The sequence below is a fragment of the Macaca thibetana genome, chromosome 8 (assembly GCF_024542745.1).
Source record: "Macaca thibetana thibetana isolate TM-01 chromosome 8, ASM2454274v1, whole genome shotgun sequence".
Taxonomy (NCBI): domain Eukaryota; kingdom Metazoa; phylum Chordata; class Mammalia; order Primates; family Cercopithecidae; genus Macaca; species Macaca thibetana.
Window position 1 is genome coordinate 32835032 of NC_065585.1, and position 12041 is coordinate 32847072.

General features: G+C 34.0%; 1 protein-coding gene across 5 annotated transcripts in view; it reads left to right on the plus strand.

The window, feature by feature from the left end:
* Nucleotides 1-12041, plus strand: part of CSMD3 (CUB and Sushi multiple domains 3) — a 1234985-nt gene that overhangs the window by 1129326 nt on the left and 93618 nt on the right. For all 5 annotated transcript variants that reach the window (XM_050802135.1, XM_050802136.1, XM_050802137.1 and 2 more), the window contains 2 exons: nt 8219-8299; nt 9266-9379. In XM_050802135.1, coding sequence (XP_050658092.1) covers nt 8219-8299; nt 9266-9379 — 195 coding nt within the window. The remainder of the gene's footprint in view (nt 1-8218; nt 8300-9265; nt 9380-12041) is intronic.

Below are 12041 nucleotides of genomic sequence, written 5' to 3' on the forward strand. Positions count from 1 at the left end.
AAGGTTATGTGCTTGTCCTTTTTTTGGTTTGAAGAAGGAATGGCAATTTGCCAGTGTTCTGTTGTGTCTTTTTTGAAGAAGTCTTTAATAGCGCATTGAATAGAAGTAGATACATGCAGCATTCTTTTCTGGAATTGGGTTGGATGTTTCATTGCAAAGAAAATAGAAAATTAAAAATAACGAAAAAATGTTGCCAGAATCAAATCTTAAACCAGCTTCGAAAAACGTATTTGTTGGATGAGGAACCAGATATCTATGCACGTTGGAACAAAAACAGAGAACTATTTAAATAATAATCATCCTCAGAAGATAGACATGTGGAATATGATGCCCTCATGTAGTTGTTAGATAGTAAATGGTGTTTAAAAGTTGGTGGGGCATGTCAGATAAAATGATTCTTCTTTTTTATTTTTTTTATTTTTAAATTTAATTTTATTATTATTTTTTTTGAGACGGAGTCTTGTTCTGTCGGCCAGGCTGGAGTACAGTGGCGCAATCTCGGCTCACTGCAAGCTCCGCCTCCCGGGTTCACGCCGTTCGTTCTCCTGCCTCAGCCTCCCGAGTAGCTGGGACTACAGGCGCCCGCCACCGCACCTGGCTAGTTTTTTGTATTTTTAGTAGAGACAGGGTTTCACCGTGTTAGCCAGGATGGTCTCGAACTCCTGACCTCATGATCCGCCCGTCTCGGCCTCCCAAAGTGCTGGGATTACAGGCGTGAGCCACCGCGCCCGGCAAAATGATTCTTCTAAAGAGAACACATACTTAGTTCCAATATGTGTTTTTAAAGTGTGAATACCTATTTTGTGCAGCTTTTCTGTTAATGGTCATGGCTGCAAACTGTTTCTAAATGAAACAATCCATGAAAAACATGGACTAAAATATATGCACATGCGATTTAAAATTTAGATGACATAATTTATATGACTTAATCATTTCAGTTCCACCAGTAACTGAATGTGTGACCTTGTCCACCTCATTTCACTTATTTAGGTCATCTTCCTACCACCCCTTAAGGAGTCTAGGAGAAATGATTTCTAAGATTATTTCCGGTTTGTCTAGGATTCTAACCTATACAATATTGGATCTATTTGTACCAGACCTATTTACCTTCTTCCTGAGTAACCAAAGCATATATTTTATAGAGAATTAGGTATTGTGTTAATTTGATTTATTAATTAGTATTTCTTAAGTGATTTCCAGAGCACTGTGCCAAGAGTTTTGAAACCACAGACACATATATTATATAGGATGATGAAATGTGGTGCTAAACTCATGAATTTTATACTGCGACATAATGTACATCAATGTAAAACAAGGATATCTTATTTATTTTATTTTATTTTATTTTATTTTATTTTTGAGACAGAGTCTCGCTCTGTCGCCCAGGCTGGAGTGCAGTGGCACAATCTCAACTGACTGCAACCTCTGCCTCTCGGGTTCAAGTGATTCTTCTGCCTCAGCTTCGCAAGTAGTTGAGATTACAGGTGTGCAACACCACACCTGGCTAATTTTTGTGTTTTTGGTAGAGACAGCTTTTCACCTGTCCCTGCAGGTGGCTGTGCTGGTCTCAAACTCCTGACCTCAAGTGATCTGCTCTCCTCAGCATCCCACAGTGCTGGGATTACAGGCGTGAGCTACTGTGCCTGGCCAATAATATCCAATTTAAATCAGAATAGAAACAAACAAGTGGTTAGATACGTTCTGCGAAGTCACATGGGTGCTTCGAATGACCCATTCTGAGGAAGGTCACGTCAGATTGAAGTTATATGTGTATCGGGTACAAACATCATCACAGCAGAAATGCTGATGCCAATATTTGTCAAACAGGGGATGTACCCTCCCTCTTAACTGGTAATACACTCAGGCCTTATTCAAAGCACTTTATAATATTTTAACTCAATCTTGGCTTTATGTATATTTTACAGATGAGATAACTGAAGCAGATTCTTAGCAGTTTGCCTACGGTGATGGAAGTAGCAAACAGCAGACCGAGATTTGAACCATTAGTCTGGTTCTAGAGTAAATATTTGATCAGCCTGCTTTGTGCACAAGTGTAGTTATCAATACAAACTGGATTATGTATATTTTTTATGATGTTGATTGGTTTGATAGAAACACATTCAGAAAGAGAAGCAGAGCTGCACAACGTTTAATTCCCCTTCGTTGCCTTCAATTACAAAACATCTGATGCATCACATCTCACAGTCATTACACCCTTTTCTTTGACCAAGAAAGATGAGATGTCTCAATTTTATTCATAATTCTGTAAATAATTGCCAAATCAAAATGTCCTTTAGAAATAAGAAGTGAAAGTTAAGAAAAGCAGGAATTATTAATATTTATGTTATTTATTTATGAATATCAAATACCTTGAAGAAATAGAATCCCAATTTGATATCATAGTGGTTTATTCTTATTAAAAGATAAGCTTAAAATGCTTAAAATGTGCCAGACAGTATTCCAAGTGCTTTGCATGTGTAAACCCATTTGATTATCATAACTGCCCTTTGGGATGGCATAAAATTATTACTATTTTATAAATGAGGAAAGCAAGGTGGAAAGATAAATAACTTGCCCAAGTGTTCCCAATTTTTAAGTGTTCAAAACAGGATTTGAACTCAAAGAGCCAAAGAGTCTAGACTATGTCCATACTCAAGACCATAAGAATGTGTTATATATTATACATATATACTCATTCATATATATACTTATACATTATATATATATGTATGTATACACACTAATTCAGCATTCATTCTTTCATTTCCCTAGCATTTAGTCATTCAGCACATATTTACTGAATGCTGCCATGTGCCAAACACTGGATTATGCCCTAAAGAGTTAGTAGTTAATAAGAAAAGCAAAAGTGCCTGCTTTCATGGAGCTTACATTCTGGTATAAGAAAATAGTAAACAAATACATAAACAAATATAAGAAAATAGAGAGTAAACAAATACATAATTCTTACAGATTGTGAAAATTACCAGACTGTGAAACAAAGTTAACTGCAAAGGATCAACTTTATGTAGCATTATCAGTGAAGACATCTCTTGTTTTAGTCATGTTCAAAGTTATAAAAGAGCTAGGAAGACAGATTTCAAGAAAATGAGAGACAAAAGAAAATCATATAGAACATAAAGTTTTAGCTATATCATCAAATACTAAACTCTCAAGCATTTGAGAACTCTGTTGATGGAGTAATGAAAAAGACTACAGTAAGAGGTTGTAGACAAGTTTGATTTTTGGAAATTTAGTATTAAAAATGAAGAGATGTGGTTTAACATTTTTTAAGAAGTGAGGATGATAGGCCACATGCCTATCAGTGGTACTTGAATTTTAAGTAGAGGAGATAAACTATTTTTGTTTATTTGTAGCTAAAAATATAAGCTGGTTAATAGGTGGGGGTGAAGTTAATTAGACAAAGTTAGAAATCCTTGGAGGTCATAATCAAGACTTTTAATTTAATGCATAAGTCATTTGGGGACACTATGAAGTTTTGTAGACTCTATCAGCAATTGTTTATTTAACACCCACTGCAACATAGATTCTAGTAGTCTCTTGCTATCCACTCTTGTCCTCTTCCAATTGTGTGTGCGCTTTTTAAAAATTTCTGACTACAGCCACAGTGATCTTTTAAAGGATAAATCTGACCACATTCCTCTCCAACTTAAATCTCTTTAAAGGCCTCCCATTGGTCTCAGCTTAAAATAAATGAAATCCCGAGTATAACTTGTACAGTCCTGTCTGATTTAGCCCCTGATTTTTGCTCTTTTCGCTCCCTCCTCTCTCTCACCAGGGCTATCATTCCTCTCCAGAAAAACACACACACACACACACACACACACACACACACACACACACACACATACAGCCCTTGCTTCAACTAGTTAAATTCTACTAATTAATTAATATCTTTCTCATCAACTATTAGCATGTATAGAGCAGGCTTCTGTCTGCTTTGCTTACCTTTGCATTCCCAGCACCTATTATGGTTTCTGACATCTGGCACATCATAGGAGCTCAATAATAACTTATTTAATAAACAACTTAATTAAATGTGTTAGGTATTGTAGGAAATGCAAATACAATACAAAATACTTAAGCTATACATGGAACATGAACCAATACACAAAACAATTCAACACAATAAAACACTAAATGCTAAATATTGTTGTGCCAATTTCTAGGCTGGCAAGATTGCCAAAAATGAAGGTGTGGGATAGGAAATGAACATGGCAAATACAAAGGACCCAGGAAAGTTCAGCCAGATATAGCAGACATCTCATGTGAGGGATTGGTGAGAATTAGGGTAACGATCTTGCTCTATCTAAGATGATAAATCAATCTGTAGGCCATTAAAAAAAACTGCAAATTGATAACAGGGAAATAGCAGTGGCAAAATGATATTCCAAATGAAGTTTATTTATCTATAAATCTGGGAGACAATGTGTCTTAATTTTATAGTGGAACTTGGTTCAAATTCTGGCTGTGTGAATTGGGCAAACAATTCAGCCATTATGAAATTTAGTATCTCTTTTGGTAACATGAGTAATTTACACATATTTTGATGTGGCATTTTATTGATTAATGAAAGAGGCATGTAAAGGAATTTTCAGAGTCCTTTGTACACAGTGGATTCCAGATAAATACTGCCTTACATCTAGTGAAGTGAATGTAAGAAGGGTAGTATCAGGGAGACACTGAAGGTAAGGAACACACTATAGGCCAATTTAATAACACAGGCGTATTAGTTTACTTGGGCTGCTGAAACAAAGTACCACAAACTGATGGCTTCAAAGCAATCTTTGGTATTCCTTAGCTTATAGATGAATCACCACAGTTTGAGCCTTTATCATCATGTGCCGTCTTCCCTGTGTGAACATCTCCGTGTCTCTTTTCGTTTTATAAGGACACTAGTCATATTGAATTAAGGTTATCCCCATAATTCTATACAACTTTAAGTTAACCAATTACGTCTGCAACAATCCTATTTCAAATAACATTTTTAGGTTCCAGGAAAGGCATGAATTTTAGGTGAAACTATTCAACCCAGTACATCAGGAATGAAATGGCAGGAATCTAGACTGAGATGTTGGTAGCAAGATTGGAAAGACGTAGGACAAATCATAAAGTTATGTTAAAGAACATACTAGTAGAGATTGATGAAGTTTGAAAACAGAATTTCTGTGAGCTGCTTACGATTGAAACTTTTGTAGTGCTTGGCCTTCAAAAGTTAAAAGAGAAACAGATGAAAAGAGGTTTGTTTGTTTGTTTTTCATTATTCCTTTCTCTTTTACTATTTATTCAAAATTACATAGTTCGACCTTGAAAAGTATTTTAGCCAGATCTTGCCTATATTTCAATGTGTAGCATTCTCTGACACTCAGTTGTTTCTATTTCATCCCCACTGGCAATTTTAAAGTTGGGAGTCATCCTAGGGAAGACTGTTGAGAGGCTGTTTCCCTCCTGAAGAAACCTACACTCTGTCAGTTATCAGAAAATATTAGTTGAATTGTAAGTATAGTGACAAGAACTAATTCCTGGATAGTGAAAAAGGTAGATAAACAAATAGCCTCTGAAAGTCTACATAGGGACCCAATGAACAAGTATGCAAATAAATGGAAAATAACAAACTTTGAACAAGTCGTGTTTACATGTGCCACGAAAAGGGTTCTGTGATTAGAAAATAACAGTGAGGGGTGGGAAAGGGAGGCGTGAAGAGATCACAAAAGATTTTTAGCCTGGCAATATAGAATTGGGAATTGAGACACAAAGTCAGAATTTTAGCCAAAGGAATCAAGGGAATCACTTAGGTAACAATGTAGAAAGTTTATTTAAAGGAAAGTTTGTTCAGAATTCAAATTTAAAAAGTTGATAAGAATAGAATTGTTCTCCTTGAAATAGAGTTGGGAGGTAAGGAAATTATACCTCAGACCCTCCATGGGCTGACAGTGATCCCTTAACTTTTAGGGATACATTTTATAAAACTGACAGTGATAGGAAAGAACAGAGAATAAGACATTAGCTTACAGCACCCACATGGTCTTGGAAAAGTAACATAATAACTCTGAGCATCATAGTCTTCTTTAGTAAAAAATTACCAACCTTTGATCTTTTAAATCCTGCAACTGAGTTATCTAGGTCATTCTCAGCATATTCCACAGATGATAATAGTCATGGATTCCACATAAAAAATGTTTCTTATTTAAAATAATAAAACAATTTGGGATTAGCATGAAGATTAAAATAACTTCACAGGAAAGCACAAGCAAAATAATACAGACATGAGCATCTCTACATTTCTGTAATTTCTGAGTTGATCTCTATTCTATGATAAGACCAGTCAAAATCTTCTCTAAAGCATAGTCTCAGAAAGATTTCTCTGTGTAGGGCTCCCCATGTCTTCTCCCTTTTTTCTTACATTTTTGGCATTTCTTACAATTACCTTTTACCTTTATCACTGTACCCCCTTTAAGTAATAAGTTCAGGAAAACAATTTTCAAAATTCCTAATTACTATCCACCAAACATTTTATCAAAAATCTGGGTTATACTTTATGCTATGGAGTTCTTTCCCAGCAAGTCTTTCTTCTCTAGCAGTAACTCTTCTGTACAGTGGTGTTTTACTTGCAAATTAACATCCATGCACAACAAGTGCTTTTATAAACAGGCTAAACTACTGGAAGGAAGATGTTTGAAGGGACAGATAACAATTTGCAGAAGAAAATTAAAACACATTTATTTTTTGTTTCATCTCTCTAGATCTACATTTTGAAAAGTTTTTCTTTTATTTATCCTTAGTAACCTGAACATTTATTAGCCAATTAATCTCTTGTAAGTAGCTTTTTGTTGGATGATGATGAATTAATGATTTTATGCTTTGCCCAAGTTTTTGTTCAAGTTTTATCCTCCACCTGAAATGCTCTTCTCCTCAGGATTACTCTTTAGAACTGGAAAAATTTTACTCCTTCTTTCAAGTATATCTCATTCTTTTCCTACTGTAGGAATATTCCTGACCTGGTCTAGTTGATACGCTTCAATGCTCACATAATACTTTTTTTTTTTTTTTTTTTTTTTTGCAATAGGAGTAGTGTTGAATACACTTTGAAATTAGAGGATATACACTTCAATTTTTGTCTATGTCCTATACTATTTGTGTGGTCTTGTATAAGCTACTGTGTCTTTTGAGTCTCATTCTCTTTATCGGCACATTGAGTACATAAAGAACTTCTAAGTTTAAGTAGTAAAAATAGGCATATAAAACAATTTGCCTCAGATGTTATAATAGTATAAAACATGTTTCCTGAATGAATATGAGTATAGTACATTTTTGGAAGACTTTAAGATAAAAAAAGACTTCAATCAAGCAAAGGATTTTGTTGTAGATTTTAGATATCATGTGGGGATAGTAGGCATGAAGCTTGGATTCATAGAGACTTTGTCATGGTGGCCTTTCAATTACAAATTGGATTACAAATGCCAATGTAATCCAATAGGATGACCCGTTCAAATGATATAATAATTAGAAACATGACATTTGACAAACAGACATCTTATAATTATATTAAAGTAGCATGGTGAGACAAGGCTCTGGAGCCAGGCTACCTAGGTTCAAACCTCAGCTCTGTCATGTTATAGCTATGTGATTTGGGAAAACTTTTAACTCTCTTTAACAGTTTTCTTTTTTAAAGAATGGGGGCAATTAAGAAATAGTAACATAAATTAAATAAGAATTTTTTTTTTTTTTTTTGCGAGGATTGAGTTAAGTATTTATAATATTGCCTGGAATAAAGTAAACACTGAGTATTTGTTTGCAATTATTGCTGTATGCCATGCACTTTGCTAAGGTTAAGTTCAGGGGATTCAGTGATGTGTATTGGGAAAGATAGGCATTGAGCAAGTAAGCAAACATGAATACATGATTCCAAATTGTGATCATGCAAAGGAGGAAAAAAACAAAGTGTTTTGAACCACATAACAAGAAGGACTAGAATAAGGGTAAGAAATAAGGAATAAAAAGTAAGCATTGTTACCATGGGAAAATATTTTGTAATGTTGTAGTATATTTTTAAAAATAAAGATGTAATTGAAACTTGATAAATTATGTAATTTATTTTTATTCTTTTTGAACAACCTTTGATAATTTTCTTGTTTTTTTTGCATATATGAATACATGTAGCTGCTCAAAAAAGGAATAAACACATTGTTTATTTTTATAGCCTATCAACTAAGGGTGTGCCAACCTCCACCACCTGTACCCAATGCTGAAATGTTGACGGAAGATGATGAATTTGAAATAGGTAAAGGCTGTTAAATTATTTTCAAGGAAAACATACAGCTGGCAGAACTATTTGCTTAAAAATAAGCCAAAATAAAGAATAGTAATAGCCTGACTTGAGATCCTCATTCCCTGTGTTGATAGAGATTATTTAGAATTTTTAAGAAGGGAGAGGAGTGAAAAGAGGAAAGGGAATATTAGAGAAGAAAAAGTAATTTTGTTTTTCTGGAATGTACAATTAGAAAACGTATTAAAATTTGAACCCGTTAACTTTACTCTGATGGTTCTTTCCAAACTGTTATTTTGCTGCTTTCTGACACTGTAGTTCTAACCTTTGTTCTTTGAATTCAGACCTATGCCTGACTTGGCAGAATGAATGGTTTGTAGGGCATATTAGAAGTCATATTTCATTTTCATATCTTGAAAAATGCTTAGTCGATTCTACTCAGTTTAATCATAAAGTTGGTTTAAAACTGAGTTGGAAGTTCAACCCAAATAATTAATGCCACACAGTTTGAAAAAAATTATATACGAAGACATCTTAATGTTGCCATAGTAAACTTTTATTATTCATTATTATTATTATATTGATTTTGGTTGAAACACACAAAGAAACTATTAGTGACCGATGTAACTTTAATTCAGATACAAAAGCAATAAATAGAAAGCCTTCTAACTACTTGCTGTATTTTTGTTGCCTATCTCACCTATATCAACTAAATTATTTCATTATGACTATTGCTTATATCCAGTCAGCATGCACCAGTACAGAGGGAATGGCAGTTCACTTTTGCCTTCGGTCCTCATTGATCAATGACTATTATATACTGGTTTTTCAATATTTTGAATATAACTCCTACTTATACCTAATAACATTTTTATACTGATTGAAAATAACTAAAGGATAAAATATTCTCTTACAATTGAAATATTTATTTTTATCATCACCTTGTTGCTTATATGAAACCTCCCCTCTTTTTTTTAATAGGTGATATTATTAGGTATCAGTGTCTTCCAGGATTTACTTTAGTTGGTAATGCAATTCTGACGTGCAGATTAGGAGAACGACTGCAGATGGATGGAGCACCTCCAGTTTGTCAAGGTATTCAATAGTTCTTATGGTTATCTATTTCTAAAATATTTGCTTTATGTTTAACTTAATATAGGTAAGACTGAGAAAAATCTGTTTATATAAATAAGAAATATTTAACTGGAAGCAATGCTATAAGTTTTATAACTCATATGTGCTATTTCATTTAGAAATAATCCACTGTTCATCAGATTTAACTCTAAACATCTTTGATTCTTTCAAGGGTAAATTTTTCTGGTTTAGCATGAAGTCCGTTCAACTTACTCCAATTATTTTGCTCTTCGGGGTGGGAATGAAGGTGGAGAGAAAGGGAAATCACTTAAAATAAAGGTTTCAATGTTGATTGCTTTTACTTAGAAAGAGCTTCCGATCTAACCACTAGACTTATTAAACTTTATTGAGTACCTGTTATATAATGAGGATCTGAGGAAAAAAAGCAAATAAACAAGCAAAGTAACAAAAAATAAATAAATTTTAAGTGGCCCTTGCTGTGGATGTGTCATGGAAAGGTACTATGGCAGTCATACAGGGGATAGCAGTACAGTGTTTAGGGAAAGAGACCAGGAAGCTGTAGATTCATATAATTTTTAGCCACTTATGGGGCAGGGAAAGCTTGGTGGAAGCATTGTTGCCTGAGTCATGAGATACAATTCCAAATGACAGTGAGACTTATTCTGGTAGAATAGAGCTAGAGAGAGGGTGGTCTAAGTGGCAGATACATATGCAAAGATAGAGAAGTGAAAAACAACAGGGCATGGACTTCAAGGATTCACTGCGTTAAAAGAGTAAGGCAAAGATAGACCTTGAATGATGTGCTAAGCTGTGATGTTCAAAAAACATTTACTCTTCATTTGTGTAGCCCCTAGGCCCAGAACAGAGCCTAACACACAATTATCATAAATGTTGATTAAGTTGAATACAATTCAGTTGTATTTTATTATTCTTTCTAGCTTTTTTTGGATTAATTCCTTCTTTGGGATTAATTCCTGAGAATACTGGAAATCTGTTTCCTGTGCAGTATCTTAGCTGCTATCACAAGTCTAAAGTAACTTCTGATTTTTATTCTAAACATATGATAATTGAAAGCCTTACAAGAAGATAAAAAGATTACAGGAGGCTTTGATGGTAGCAAAAAGATAAGCAGAAAAGCAGGTTTGAGGGTATAAATGGGAGCCAGTGTGAGAATTTCTCATGGTCTTAATGCTATTAGAACATCTTGAAGTTGGTTGAGAATTCTGAAGTCTATCACTTATATATTCCAGACATTTAGATGTCATTCATTCAGCTTTTTCCTTCATGTAAGGCTACTCTCTAGACCTTTAGAATTATGTAGGTTTCATATTCAGATATTTAGATACACAAATAGAGAAGACAGAGGCTCAACATTTGAGGGCTTACACATGGGAAAAAAAGTTGAGCAGACATGGGATATGTCAATGAGCCAATTATATAACTGCATTCTGTCTTGACCCCAATAAAAACTACATTGTGAGCTCTTGGAGGGCAAGCCTCTTGTTCTTATATCTGAATCCCAATTCAATAAATTTTATAAAAATTAAAGTAAATATAACATTCAGATAAGCTACATATTTTACAATTTTTTTGTCTCTCAGACTTTCAATGTCTTATTCCCCAAATTGGAATCTCCTGTAAATTAGTAATTGAACTTATTCTGTGTGCTGTGGAGAATATAGAAAACAGAGTAAATTTTTGTCCCTGATAACACTTCAGATACTAGCCAATTAAGTTAATAAATCATCCTTTAGAATGAGTTTATGTAGAGTTTCTCTATTAATTAGTTCACCAGGCATTTAAGCCAAAAAGCTGACTTTACATTTTTGCTTTGTTGAGTTTATTACACAAGCTTGCTAAGACAGTCATTTGGAATCGGCTAGAATTAATCTACATCGTTTTTAGTCCATTAAAAAATTTTTTTGTCTTTTCCTAAAAACATAGCAGTATCATTTTTGTTCTCTCTTCTTCTTTAGATGCTCTGTAGCTCTGTGTGTCTCACTTAAAACATGGAAAATAATATCAAATATGATTTTCTGGAGAGTTTGTTGTAAATGAAATCTAATGGATGCTTCCATTTTCTGGTTTAAAAACATTGGCTCCAACTGAATCTGGGAGACTTTGAGCGCTTTAAACTTTCTGGCCATCAGTTTTCTCGTATTTACAATGGGGATAAAAAGTCTACAGATTTTTAAAGTTGTGATAAGAGAGAGAATGTACCAATGGTGTTTAACAGTGTCTTAGCATATAGTTACAATCAACAAATATTTACTGTTATTCTAGGTGACTGTCAAGCTTCTTGCTATATGTTAGACAATGTGAGAATATGTTAATTTGTGTATTTGTAGTAAAGTATATTGGATCATACCACTCATTTCAATCTGTCGTAGCCACATATTTACTACTTTTTTGTCTTTGACTCATATATTCCATATGGTTTCCAGTCTTCAGGTTTATCTTTTTCTTTTTTATGTGTTTTTAAATTTTTTGAAAAGCAATGTCAGAGTTCTCTTTTTAGGTGGAGAACAAATGACCTGATGCCAGTTATTCAATATTTTTAATCTCAAAATTATATCCATGAAGGAAAATCCTGGGTTGAAGCGGAAGGAACTGAAGTAATATCCAAAAAAAGTAGAAAATAACTCTTAGCTTTATCTATACT